The sequence below is a fragment of the Pygocentrus nattereri genome, chromosome 2 (assembly GCF_015220715.1).
Source record: "Pygocentrus nattereri isolate fPygNat1 chromosome 2, fPygNat1.pri, whole genome shotgun sequence".
NCBI classification, from domain to species: domain Eukaryota; kingdom Metazoa; phylum Chordata; class Actinopteri; order Characiformes; family Serrasalmidae; genus Pygocentrus; species Pygocentrus nattereri.
In genome coordinates this window covers 37,834,348-37,848,512 of record NC_051212.1, presented here as the reverse complement: position 1 = coordinate 37,848,512, position 14,165 = coordinate 37,834,348, and the positions used below count along the sequence as shown (strand labels likewise).

Genomic DNA, 14,165 nt, shown 5'->3' with positions numbered 1-14,165 from the left:
GAAACCTGGACCATTTTTCATACAAGCATGCAACATGTTTGTGGCCTTTGCCCCTTCCTGCAAAAACAAAAGGTCAAACCACGTCTATAGTTAGAGTTGTAGAGCAAGTTTTCAGTACCCCTCATTTAAAAAGGATCTGAAAAAATATCGGTTATCCATGGATTCCAGACATAGATTTAGCCTGGTTTCAGATTAAATCACAGAAGATCATTTGAAATCAATTGTAGTCTAGACTAGGCTTCATCTACAACCAGTGAACCGGCCAAAGCTTATATACAGTTGAAAGCACAGACGTATAGCATGATTGGCAAAATTTTCTTTACATGTTTGTAAATGTCTGACAGGACCCTGGTGAGACGGCTTTGCACTTTGCTGTGCGGACTTCAGACCAGACCTCACTGCATCTGGTCGATTTTCTTGTTCAAAATAGGTACTGATTTCTCCTGCTTATGCTATGCTGTTCAGTGCTGTTTGTAGTGAAGCATCCAGTTAAAGAATAAAATACATATTCTTACATGTTCTCTTGTGTTTGTGTGTGTTTAGTGGTTCTCTGGACAGGCAGACGGACAGTGGGAACACCGCGCTCCATTACTGTTGCACCTATGAAAAGCCAGAATGTCTGAAACTGTTGCTCAGGGGCAAGCCGTGTATCGATATAGGTCAGTGAGGGAATGAATGCAGCATCCAGCCTTTTTAAATGTGTGGTTTTTTTTTTAGTGTGCTATTGGAAAAGCAGGTTTTGCACAAGACAGTATGTGCAGTGTGCAGTTCCTGTAATTTACATGTGTTTGTGATTTCAGTTAATCAGAATGGGGAGACAGCTTTGGACATCACCAGGAGGTTGAAAAACTTGCAGTGTGAGGAACCCGTAAGTGTCCAGAATGAGTGTATTCAGGCTTAATGCAGCTCCTCTACAGCTTCAGTAGCAATGGTTCTTTGATGACAAGAATTTGGCCAAGACTGGGCTGGTAGTTGCAGTAGGGAGACAAAGTAATGTGGGGTAAAATGTAGCATGGATTTTTATATAGCAAAGCAGGTTCACGCAAAACATAATTTTGGTCATTTTTTTTGTCTTCCTATAGCCATACACGCATTCTGACAGCGATCAGACACACGTTTCAACATGTTAAGAAGACACTATATATTTTGTACTATAAAATACAATTTTTTCATTGCTGAGTTGAGTGTGTCAACACATTCACTCCTATATATATATATATATATATATATTTATACAGTTCATGTGTTTTTGGAACTTGCTAAAAATACACTATAGATGTCATGTTAATAAATAAACGTCAGTTCTGTTGTGCGGATATTTGCTGTTCCATTCCATAATAAGAAATAAATTTGCCTTGTCCTTTAACTGATCATATTTACTTCAATTAATTTATTTTTAATTTTTTTATGTTGGAAAGCTTGCGTGATTCAAACAACATAGAACTATATTGAATGAAATGTTTTTTGCATCAATATACTCAATTACAGTTAGCCACTTTGTTACAACTAATCCCACCTATGGGGTAAGTTGTATGCATTGAATTCATTGTATTTTTGGCTGAATTGCTCCTAAACGGTAGGTGCTGGATGTGTGCTCATGTGTAACAGGTTGCTTATATAAAAAATAATAATTTCAAGCAAATACCTAAAGTACATTTTAATATTTAGCATTACTTTGGTTAGCAAATACCAACATGTTGTGGCCATGTTTTACCATTAGGCTGTGGCCTACTCTCCCTAACCTGTGTGTGTCTGTGTGTGTGTGTGTATGTGTGTCTGTGTCTGTGTGTGTGTGTAGCTGGTGGAGGCAGCTGCTGGAAAGTTCAACCCTCATGTCCATGTGGAGTACGACTGGAACCTGCGGCTGGAGGAGATTGACGAAAGTGATGATGACCTGGACGACAAGGTTAGACTGCTGACTGTGGCATGCTTTGGCACTGAAACAGACCGATATTCAATTCTGAAGCAAAATCAAAGTGTGGGAAAGTATTGTGTGTTTAAATTTCAAGAGTCACATGCAATTGAGTATCATTCAAAGCTAAAGTCATGACCTAGTGATACCTATGACTGACACTTTGTGTAGCCAGCTGAGAAGTAACAGGCTTTTAGTGAGTGACTTTGTAGCTAACCAGTGTAACTCTTCACTTTAGTCAGCAGGACAGTGGAAATGCAGAGAACTGTTAAAACTCAGCAAACTGAACAAACTATTTCTCTGGTTCCAGAGTATTTGTATAGTGGACACAGTCTTAACCTTATCTGATCAGCATGTTGCTTTTTGTCATTATTTGTTATTGTCTTTGATCAGTTATAATCTGTTATTTTTATGTAACAGCACGGTTTAAATGTTCATAGAGGTCTGCCACAAGCATGTTTTCATCCTGCATACAGTCCTATGTAAAATAGGCATAATTAAAAGCATATTATGAAATGAATAAATTAATGTTTGACCAGATTTCATGGGCATGATGACTAAACGATGTACAACTATACCGATCACTGCACTAGACTGATCATAAAGCAATTATATAGACACATATTCAGACTATATGTCTCTTTCTTGAACATGCTGGTTCCAGCAGCCAAGCCCAGTGAAGAAGGAGCGTTCTCCACGACCACAGAGCTTTTGCCACTCGTCCAGTGTCTCTCCTCAGGAGAAGCTGTCACTGCCAGGTTACTTGGGCCACAAGGACAAGCAGCGGCTCTCGTATGGAGCCTTCGCCAACCCTGTCTGCAGCGCTTCGATTGACCAGCCGTCCTCACCTGGCACGGATGGCCCTACAGTGGCCATCAAGAACACCACTAAAGGTACAGCAGAGCATACAGCATACAAAACTATGAGGTCCAGTTTGAGGATGTGATTAATCAATGTTAGGTTCCACAATAATGCCAGTTATGCAGCACAGTGTCTCTTAACGTGTTATATAAGAGAACCACATTCAGGAATGCAATGCTGTTTTGAACCACCAAACACCCTTTGGAGTCCTTCGTCTTGGCTTTGGCTTTTTTGATTTTCTAAATGAAAATATGTTAACACTTGCTCTACAGAGAACACACTTCTGCACATTTTAACGTGCAATTACTGTTTATGTGCTGAGTTTAACATATTGGGGAAAATAAAACAAAATGCAAAAGTTTTAGCATAGTTCATTATACAATGCCACAGCATAGCACAGTGTGAAAAAGAAAAGGAAAAAAGGACACAATATACTTCATATGAAATTCTAACAGGCTATAGAACAAAAGTAGAGAGGCTACTTTTTATAGCCTAAGGAAGGAAATAATGCAGTTGCACCACTCAGCAGCAGTTTTTCACATCTGAAATGACGCTCTATGTGCATGAGCTGACTTGTTGCAGATTAAACATGTGAAATTTATCTGTGTTTTGCTTGTTGAGAAGGGAACAGTTTTGTGTTTGTCTCAGAGATTGATGTCTCAGAGAAGATGAACATTTGCCCAAGGCTCTATAAACCCATCACATGTGCACCCAGTGCAAACACATGCACAGATGAGTGCTGAAGTGTCATGAACACACCCTTTTCCTGCTGCATGCCATTGGCAGTGAAGCAGCCACTGTTTACTTAATGCCTAAACAGGAATGTGCTGCTCCAGGCCACATTTTAAGGCTGCACTTTCTATAGCAGTCACACCTGTAATAGGTGCTATACAGCAAAGCTGCTCGAACTGTGCTAAGCCTGAGTTCTGTGTTCATTTCAGTGTCGTTTTTTGCGTTGAGCACTTGCTGTTTTTTATGCCCATATTTTCATAGAGGTTACAGTGCTTAGCCTCATTATAACTATTTAAAGAAAAAAGAGAAAGAAATCATCACATTTACAACACTTATTTTAAAGTGAATTATGTCTTTGAAAAAAGTTCCATAACTTTTTTCATGACCAGTGTGATTGAGGTAAGCACTCTACCACTAATTCTAGGAATAGAGAGATACTTTTTTGGCCCATGGCTCTGTGGTTTGGTATCAGGACTGGTTGATTGTGGTATAAAATTCTAATGGTTGTGTGATGTATTTGCATATTACATATACGCACTGTAGAGAGAACATGCATGGCTAAAAACACAGCAACAATATAACAATGTGAATTCTGTCAAAACACTGAGGCTGAGAGATATAATATTGTGCTACAGAATGCTACATAACATTAAATACTATCTTTATGCCAAAGGCTCCTTTTATATCTGTAGAACTGCTTTGTAACTTTTTATATGTCAGTTAAAACACAGTTGTTTGAACATCTTTTCTAAAGCAATAAACACCCATATAAACTGCCTATAGTAGTTTAGCCTGGATTGCTTTTTGAATGAGGCACAATACAAAACAGCCAATCAGAAAAGACCTTGTTTACATATATCAAACAAAAAGACATGACTGTTTTTGGTTCATAGAACAACACAAAACCAATAGAAAACACTGAACATGGTCTCATAGCAGCACAAGCAACATTCAAGATCAGTATTGGCACTATAAAAACTTCCGAAATTCCGAAAGGGTCAGTGCTCAAGTCCATAGGAATGACTTACTGGATTCATGATCTCACTTTCTCTCTCTCTCTCTCTCAGCTCCCTCCACTGGACCTCCCACCTCCCTCCCTCTTGGCTCCCAGCCATGTACCAGTGGCAGCTCCACTCTGTCTAAGAAGAGAGCTCCTCCACCTCCCCCAGGAGGCCACAAACGCACGCTCTCAGACCCCCCCAGCCCTGTGCTCCAGGGCCCTCAAAGCAAAGGTGAGTCAATATATTTGTATGCCTTTCACTGATCTCTAAAACAATAGAAATTCCATCACAGCAACATAGATACAGAGCAGCATAGAGAGGCATATGCAGGAGTAATATGCAAATTTTAAGTGAAGGTGTTATGTAACTAACCTTTTTGCCTGAAACTCCTCCTCCTTCCCAGCACAAAAAGACCTTAATTAGTGCTGTAAGCTTGCTAATAGATGATGCTGTCCAGTTCCTCTGTTTAACTATGTGACCTCCTAGAGCTTCCAGTAAAAGTGACATTGCTGCTGTCCTTTCTCCACTGTCCAGCATTTCACTGATGTAAACAGAAATGTTAGAGCCGGTTGCAATTCCTCTTTTCTTGACCGTATAACGAGAGTGAAACATGTAAACCTTTTTCTGATTATCTACAGGAAGTGAGTTGACTCCTCCACCTGTAAACAGGATATCTCCTGCTAATAAATTTGAAGGAATTCAGCAGCAGCAAAGGTATTTATCAGCACAACTTAAGCTACACATGTATTCACGGACATTACATAATCATATGGAAACATGTTCATCAATACAATTTTTTCTCCCTCTTGCAGCACTACTTCTAGTAACACAAAATCAACACTTGGTCCACGAGTCTTACCCAAACTACCTCAAAAAGGTGAGTTTATTATGCTTCATTGCTGAAATGTAAGGACAGCATGAAATGTGGTATATGGCTCCTGTTGTTTTGATACATGACGATGGCAAAATCAAAACCAGAGGAACCTATGGAGGCATAATAGTTAGATTAGTTGCAGAAAGGTCGTTTTCATTTAGTAGGTTTATAATTTCAGCGTAACTGAAAGTCTTTCTCTCTTTCAGTGGCACTACGAAAGACTCCAGTCAGTGTCCCCTCAGTGGATAAGCCAAGTCAAGTTCCTGAGGTGCTGCAGAAGCCCGTACAGACTTTAGACACGCCCACCAGAGCTTCAGACACACCAATAAGAGCTGCAGACACAATCACCAGACCCACAGAGCCTCCGCCCAAAATTCCACAGCTGGCAGAGAGGCCTACGCCAGGCGAGATTCCACCCAAACCACACGTCTTAGACCTGCCCCCTAAGCCACAGTTATCGGACCTTCCCCCGAAACCACAGCTATCTGAATTACCCCCCAAACCTCAGCTATCTGATCTTCCCCCTAAACCTCAACTGAAGGATCTTCCACCTAAGCCACAGCTCTCAGACCTTGCCTCAAAACCCCCCGTGTCCACAACTATGGAGCCCACACAGAAACACCCAACGTTAGAAGAAGCCACTCCCAAACCGCATCTGTCTGAGGCACAAACCTCCAGCCAACAGGGAGAGCTCTCACCCAGGCAGGCTAGTGAGGATACTAACGGTGCGCCAGCAGGTGCAGTGGAGATGCCCGTCCCGCTGCCACGAAAAATAAACATGGTGAGTAGCAGACATGCAGAAAGGAGTCAGATATGATGTCATTATTCAGAAATAAAATAGTTTTACCCTTATTTTTTAAAACATTTTTTGGCCTATCGGCCTAGCATCCACATTAATACAGCTTTAAGGATTGAAAGTGCGTAAAGATTTTTGAAGGAAGTATTTGATTCTTTTTGAATCTCATTTTCAGTGCTGTCATGTAAATTGATAAAAGACAGCTTTTTGAAAATGCTGACATGACAGCGCTAACTTGCCCTTGGTTGCTTTACTTAGCATGCAGAACTCAGTGGCTGACAGCTGGGTTTCTTGGTGCTCGGCAGTTTAAGGGTTGACAGCATAATGAATTTACATCTTTACACTGTTGTCCAGAGGTGTAAGTGTTCTGCACTCAGTTATTTTAAAGGGGTTATCAACTTGACTGCAAATATTAAATGTTCAAACGCAGTGAAAAGCTAAAACAACTCCACTTCTTTGCCTGGTCAGGACTGTATCTGCATTTCAAAGCTTGTGGCAGCAAGAGGCAGCCCGTTTTCACTTTTTAAGCTTTTATTTTCTGGCAGAAACTGGACTTTGAATCTGTGAGAGACAGATTATGGAGATATGCCAGCCTGCATTAAGTAAAACAAGCCTATGAGGAAGCCATTCAGTTCCATGCTCTGTATTGTGTAATTTTTTTTGGACAAAATGAGCATGAATGACCAGCGCACGTATTATTTTGTAGGGGAAGTGCAAAATCAAGAGGGTTAAGACCATCTACGATTGCCAAGCTGACAATGATGACGAGCTGACGTTCACTGAGGGAGAGGTCATTGTCGTCACTGGAGAAGAGGACCAGGAGTGGTGGGTGAGTAAGATTCAGCCAAACATCTGCTGAAAAACTTTTAAAAAGTTTTAAAGCACACAACCTAATGCACCTTGTCTTTTCCAGATTGGGCACATAGAGGGTCAGCCAGAGAGGAAAGGTGTCTTCCCTATGTCATTTGTGCACATTCTGTCTGACTGACATCATGACTGGCAGGTGTGAGGCCCCCCTCTTAGCACAAACCCTGCCCCTCGACTCTCACTGGACTGCGGGCTCCTCCTCTGTATATAGCTGCTGTAACCCATCCAAATCTACAAGAACCTAAACAGGAAAAAAAATACTGCATCAATTCCACACTCTCAGAAACATGAAGGGTGAAATGCGTACAGTACGTGTTATAAACTGCGTTATCCTGCCTACCAGTATTACCGTAGCCATGGCAACCCAGCATGCTGACCTGGGTTTGCAGTAGCTATCCTCGGAAAACTAGCACTTAACATTTCTCAGTGTATGCTGTAACTTTGTGTATGTGTGCACATATGGAGTTATATGTATGTCCATATTAAGTGTGTCTATGTACATACATATGCACAGATGTAAGTGTATATTTATGTACTTATGTATGATGTAAGTGTGCAAACGTATGTTAACCCCTGCTTGCTTATGGAGTCTGCCTGACCCCAAGACATTTTAGCTTAGTGTTTTCAGACTCATCTCTTGAATTTCTGGAAAGACTAATGGATCAGTGGATGAAGGTTTGGCTGAATATTATAGCAGTGTTGATAGAAGTACAGTGGCATGATAAACAGGGATGAAAACTTTAATGGTTGTAGACCTCTAAGCATCACATCTCCTATGCATAAATAGTTGTAACTCAGTTAAGGCAAATTGAGTTAAGTTGGATTGCTTACTAAAAAGGAAAACAGAATGCAGTCATTGCATTTGTCTTGTGGCTTTCAGTGCCGTGTTAAAGACTCATCTCCAGCTCCAGAGGATGCCTGGTAGTCTGGTCAGTGTCCTAGTGTCCACACCGCTCTGATGACCAACGATGTGAGTTCTTGCAGCTATCTTAAAGGCAGATCAGATCTTGCAGAGCTTGGGGAAAGTGTCCTTGCCCTTTTGGATTGTGGCATAAAGCATATGCACAACACCAAGCGTACCTGCTCTTCTGCCCTGATCCATCTAAAGCCATGTATACTGACCTTCCCCTCACACTGCGGTCAAAACAGCTCGGTTGTGGACCTGCACATGTTGACCAGCACTGGTAATACAGGTTCAGGATGCGAATCTTTTTTTTATTGTCTACTTACAATAACTGTGGAATGTGACTTTTTTGTTTTATTTGTATGTTTATTTGTTTGTGTTTGAAATTGAATTCAGGAGAACAAAGCAATGAGTGACTGACTCAATGACGTGGCTCAGAATGAACTTAATGCTGCCTCCTGACTTTTCCTCAACCAGGGAGACGAGCTTTCAACTCTAGGGTTTTTAACGTATTGTTGTATTAACAGAAGATGATGTATTAATGAATGCCTCCTGTACTAATTTGTTGTTGATAGTATTTGCCATTTATAGGGCTACAGTATGTCAGTATGAAAAGGGATCTGTGGCATCCCTGTGAGTGTATGGGGAATAAGTGAATTTCCATTTGTTTTAGGATGTTACAGAATACATTAGCTATACCTGGGGTTAAACCACAAAAGTAAGATTTCAGCACAAGCAAAACCAGTGATGCTCCATAAACTACACAAAACCTACATGAAGACTGTGGAACTGAGTTATTGATGCACCATTCTGTACTGTGTAGTTTCAAACCCTCATTATGAGTCTGTTATCGGACCAAAAGTGTGAAATTCTTGTTTAGATAGGAGACATTTCATGTAGTCTTGGGTATCCATTAACTGGTGATAGATTTGTGTTGACGGTTTTGTACGACAGGCTACAGAAAGCTCAGCTGAAGTTGGGAAACTTTGAAAAAGCGAGCTTTACATATTTTGACAGAACTGGATGAGCTCCTAATGAACCATTTTAGACTGTATTTTTGCCACTCATTCCCCTCGGTTTTTGTCTTGTGTTCTTGCTGCACTGTAAGTTTAGTCAGAAGAAACAACTTCGCTATCGAGTTTAATCTATGAATAAATATTTTACGTTGAAACAAAGCTGTGTCTCTTTGTCTGGTAGTCTTTATATTGAATAGAAGTACAGTTCTCTGACATAAAGCATTTTTCTGTTTAAAAACTCAGAAACCCCTGTCTAATGATGTAACTTGAAGGTGGAAGGAGCTTTTGAAAAACTAGAGGTTTTGGAGTGGGTACTTGAGGGCAGGCTGTTTTTTTTCTCTCCACATGCAGACTAGCTGATTTTTAACTGGGTAACATTACTGCAAAGAAGCCATTCAGCAGTCAGTATTTCTCTACTGCTGTAAGAACATCGCAGGAGTTGTATGATGTATTTATGTAATGCATTGCTGTGTATTGTAGTGAAACAACACTGACAGGCAAAAACAAAAAGGACACAGAATCGTGAATTCTGTCAAACCGATGAGGCTGAGGGTTGCAATGACGAATAACATCATAACAAGATGGTTGTAGGTCGGAATGCCCCTTTAAGAGGAGTTCACCGGAGGTTGTGGAAATGCAAGTGCAAACTGTAGAGATGTGTGACTCGTGAACGAGTCGGTTCTTTTGAACCGGAACTTTTCAATAAAGCGGACGAATCGATTCTCAAGTATAAAATCAATGACCCTCTTTGAAGCATCTACACAACATTTACGTCGTGGGTTGAAGACTTTAAAACGAATAAGCTTTCACAGTTTAACCTCCGAAGATCACAATGTAAAGTATGATATAACACATCACGGACAATTTGGGCTCACATTGGACGGTAGCTCTCCAGCTGAAACGTGATTGTTCTTTTTGTATTAATCTCCACTGGTGAGTCGAAGTAGCGGACACTTGGCTCTGTCGCTGAAGCTCAATTCGTGAATGAGTGAATTGTTGGCTCGGAGTTTAACAGAGTCGGTTCGGTTAACTGAATCGGACATCTCCTCACTCGTGCCGGAGAGAGCTGCGTATGCTAATTCTTGCACTTCCCCTCTCTAAATCAATGCCTTTTATAGTTAGGAGTGTGTGTCTGAGTGTCAGACTGACATAAAGCCCAGCGCTTCTCAACCGCCAACCCGGAAAATGGAGACGCAGAGCGGCTCTTCACAATGAACCGCTGAGCTGTGTGTGTTTACCTGCGCTCACGGTCGGACAAATTTACCCGAATTTTTGAAGGTAAGTCTGACAGTTTGGGCTGATTTCCACAGCTTTGAAAGCTCGCTTTGTCACTTTAAGTTAAGCTTTACACGCCGTTCAGTGCAGTTAGTGAGTGGAGGAGGTGAAAGTGTGTGTTTCTCTCAGGCAGGTGGACCGTTCAGTGTTCAGTGCTGACTCCTCTGTGGCGGCTGAACGTCCAGTTTTATAGAAAAAATGAGTCGAGTTCACTTCTACTGACTTAAAACCACGAATACCAAACTGTAGGCTTCGTTACGTTCGAATATAAACAAGAGTTCATTCATTTAATAACGTTTCATCAAGAACAAGCTCGCAATTATAAGTAGCAAAAGCTGTAACCGAAGCTTGTCTGTGGAAAATGCTCTTCTGTTTCTTTTTATTAATCACTATAACCGCCGGCTGTGCATGGACTCCAGTGTATTTACCGCCATCTGTCTGTTGTCTAACCTGAGGCTATAAAGCGTAAACTTCAGGTTATTTATACATGATAAAGTGAATAAATGAATAAATAAATAATGCAATGACTGATTAATTTAAACTGCTGAATTGACAGCAATATGTTCTCAAAAACTGAAGCAATGATACAAAATGGTTTCAAACTTCCTCTGTGTGAAGGCAGATCGTGCCACTTCCTGATTTTGTTTATACAAAATAGACATTTCAGCGTCGAGCAAGTTCCCTTATTTGACAGGGTTACAGCAAGACATCGAGCATTGATTAGGCCTGGTGCCCATTACTGCTCTGCTCCACTCTAAGAGTGATCTGGATTAGAAGTGATCTACTTTTTAGCAGTAACAATGGTCTGGACTGCTAATGAATGCTTTGCACATTGTTAAAGCGCTGGTGTATTGTTTAATGCTTTAGACTGTTCTTCATAGCGGTTAATAGTATCTGTGTCTGATGATGCAGATATTTTCAGGTTCTCATTCAGTATCAGATGTTAATGTTTTGATTCCATTAAGCTCTTAATACATATATAGGGTTGCAGAGTTGCAGACCCTTGTGCAAAACGGTAAATGCAGCTGTATGCAAAAGTTTGAAAACCCCCTTTTTGTGTTTTATTTTTTCTCTTTATTTTTTCTCTTGTGTTTTATTTTAAATTCAGCAAATGAACAGTAATTGTGCATTAAAATGTTAAGAAGCATAATCTCTGTAGATGTGTAACTTATTTTCACTTAGAAAATAAACATCTCATTTGCCTTTTGCATGCAACTGTAGTTCAGCTGAGCTGTAAACAGTGCAGAGATGCGCCTAAATGCCTAGTTTTGGTCGTCCACATGATTTCCACAGACACCTTCGGAAAAGAGTGACGCAGTTTTAAATTTCAGTACAGTTTTAAATATGAACTTTGTTGACTTTTCAGTACTACACTGAAATTGTTGCACCCTTAATGAATGAATTAGTCCTCTTATTAATGCTAATCTGTGCATCAATGCTGTGGCCCTTTAGGCCGAATGCTTTGGACTGATATCACAGCCGACCTATCAGTACATAAGTTAGGGCCTACAGTGGGCTACCAGACCCTTTGAATTAGTGTTTGTACATTGTAGCCTTGTCCATATTTTCATCAGTCCCATCTACATCCTTAAAATATATTCTCTCCACCCCCTGTATGCGCCATTTAAAGTCTGATGTGCTGTAAATCCATATTGTACCCCACATTTAGTGAGACCTTCTTCTAATTTTGTTCATTTGGCACTTACATTCTTGCTGTCTGCCACCTGTTATTGTTCCATTGCTGTCAGATGGCGGACACTGATAAGACGCCACTGCAAAGCATGAACTAAATGCATGAACATTTTATTTAAAATGAATGCCAGTGCATGGTTTAGCTATGTTATCCTAAGCCAACTGAATTTTGTCCTTCTACCGGTCAATGTATGCTATCAGGAATGAATTGATATGACATTGTGGTGTTAATGCTGGACAGATCAGGTGATCAAATATGCTGGTATTTGTATGTGGATGGTTTTATGTTCTGTTTAAACTGTAAAATCTTGCGAAATGGCAACTAGGAATACAAAGTGTGTTTAACAGTACTACGAGTGTAAATACAGTTACTCAGCTGGAAAGTGTTGTACACCCCAAACAGGAGACTTATTGTATGCAAAGTGAAAAAAATGTGCTCTTGTGGGGTGCTGTCTGAAATGTGAGATTAACTCTGTAGGAGTTTGACTCTTGCTCTACAGTACAAAGTGTGAACAGCTTTTTTTTGGATGCCAAAACATGTGTTCTTTGAGCTAGGGCTGTTTGTCTAACACCTAACATGTGCTGAAAGCATGTGCGAAAGCTTATAGAAGTCAGCTAAGTTGGTTTATGCTGTCAGGCTTTTTTTTTTGGGTGTCTTAACAATGAAGGTCCGTAAACGGTTCTTGGGTCGGGTGAACAGTTTTACGACAACCTATATGGGTAGAGAACCCTTACGCTATGAGGTGGTTCAGACTTTGAAAATGTTCAGAATCACTTGCATATAGGGATGGGTAATAGGACAATAATTGGGATCATAATCTTGATAAATTTGCTTTTCTAGGTGCATTTTGAATATTGTCAGTACTTAATAGTGGTAGTACTTAGTAGTGTGTAAAATGCTGAATACTGTATTTTGTATATCACCCACCCCTACTGGTGTGTATCAGTGCAAACAACACAAACATTAATAAATACAATACACAGTTGTAAAGAGTGAAACTAAACATGCAGGTTATTTATGACCACATACATCAGGTGGATATGTCTGTAAGTAGGGATGGTTAACATTTGAATGTGTTTTGATTACAATACCAATACGCCATACTTACTGTCTGTTACAGACTGCAGAGTAATCAAGAAGCTCTGACATTAATAACATAAATACAGCCAGCCAATCAGCAGTGTTGATTTTGAACTGACTGCTTAGCTATTGATATTTGAATGACACAGAATACTCAGTAGTATTCAAGATATTTGCTCGGTACCATTAAAGTATTTAATTCCTGACCCTTTTTGTAACATTTTCAAACATTAACAGATAGATTCATGGATGCTGCTGCATACTACACATACCATAATGCCTGTATGTGCAAAATAGGTCATGCCATGCAAAATATGCAGCAGATGCAGGTGTAGGAGTCAAGAGTTTGCACAGCATATTCTTATTTTCTGCTGTTTGGTTTCAGTGTTGTCCTGCAGCGCTGGACCTTAACAGTCCGAAACTAGACAGAAAAACAGTTTTAGTCCTTAGTCTATTAATAATGGTAGATATCTGCGGGACATTTCAGCATTTTAAAGCTGACAACTGTACTGCTCAACCTTATTTATAAACGTAAGGTTTTAGTTTGACTCAGCTGTCTGGCTGAAAAGGAAGAAAGCAGTGTTTCGGAAGGCAGAAGGTTTTTAGACAGCTTGGTTTCACAACCTTGGCTTATTTTGTGACCTTGCACTGTGGTGCAGCATAATAAAACCATTAATATGGTGCTGTTTTACTAAACATCTTTCAGAAACCGCTCGAACACAGTTAAATCATCCTCACTGATGTTTCAGCCTGGACAGGTTTTGGTGTTAAAACTCATTTAAAACTGTTTAATTACTTTTAGTCTGCTGTTGTTTTAATACGCATGATACAGTGGAACCACAATAGTGTGGTGTACTAATAGTGAAGCTATTACTTTCATACATGAGGAATAACACCTTTTTAAATCTTTCTAGATCGGCTTGATATACAGGCTAGATTCATGTGACTAAAGTGACTTTAGGAATGTTTTTTTTTTTTTTTTTTTTTTTTTTTTTTACATAATTTTTTTTCATTTCTTTCTTACTTTTGTTCTGTTCTTGAAAATGTTTTTTTAATATTCCTATGATCTAAAAATAGACAAATGTGAGACTTAAACTGAAAGAGTTGAGAAGGAAAAACCTCCAAAACTTTGAGTTTTAATGACGCATTGTTTT

General features: G+C 39.9%; 2 protein-coding genes across 6 annotated transcripts in view; both read left to right on the top strand.

The window, feature by feature from the left end:
* asap1a (ArfGAP with SH3 domain, ankyrin repeat and PH domain 1a) overlaps positions 1-9,122 on the top strand; it is a 63,246-nt gene extending 54,124 nt beyond the window's left edge. For 3 of the 5 annotated variants that reach the window (XM_017714238.1, XM_017714236.1, XM_037547040.1), the window contains 11 exons: positions 345-430; positions 544-659; positions 801-868; positions 1,799-1,906; positions 2,577-2,805; positions 4,573-4,737; positions 5,145-5,220; positions 5,319-5,383; positions 5,587-6,161; positions 6,883-7,005; positions 7,090-9,122. In XM_017714238.1, coding sequence (XP_017569727.1) covers positions 345-430; positions 544-659; positions 801-868; positions 1,799-1,906; positions 2,577-2,805; positions 4,573-4,737; positions 5,145-5,220; positions 5,319-5,383; positions 5,587-6,161; positions 6,883-7,005; positions 7,090-7,164 — 1,686 coding nt within the window. In that variant the 3' untranslated portion in view covers positions 7,165-9,122. The remainder of the gene's footprint in view (positions 1-344; positions 431-543; positions 660-800; positions 869-1,798; positions 1,907-2,576; positions 2,806-4,572; positions 4,738-5,144; positions 5,221-5,318; positions 5,384-5,586; positions 6,162-6,882; positions 7,006-7,089) is intronic. The other 2 variants (XM_017714239.1, XM_017714237.1) reach the window with 1 other exon arrangement.
* An 842-nt stretch (positions 9,123-9,964) lies between these two features.
* fam49ba (family with sequence similarity 49 member Ba) overlaps positions 9,965-14,165 on the top strand; it is a 32,127-nt gene continuing 27,926 nt past the window's right edge. The window contains exon 1 of the mRNA XM_037534503.1: positions 9,965-10,241. The gene's annotated coding sequence lies outside the window, so the exon portion shown is untranslated. The remainder of the gene's footprint in view (positions 10,242-14,165) is intronic.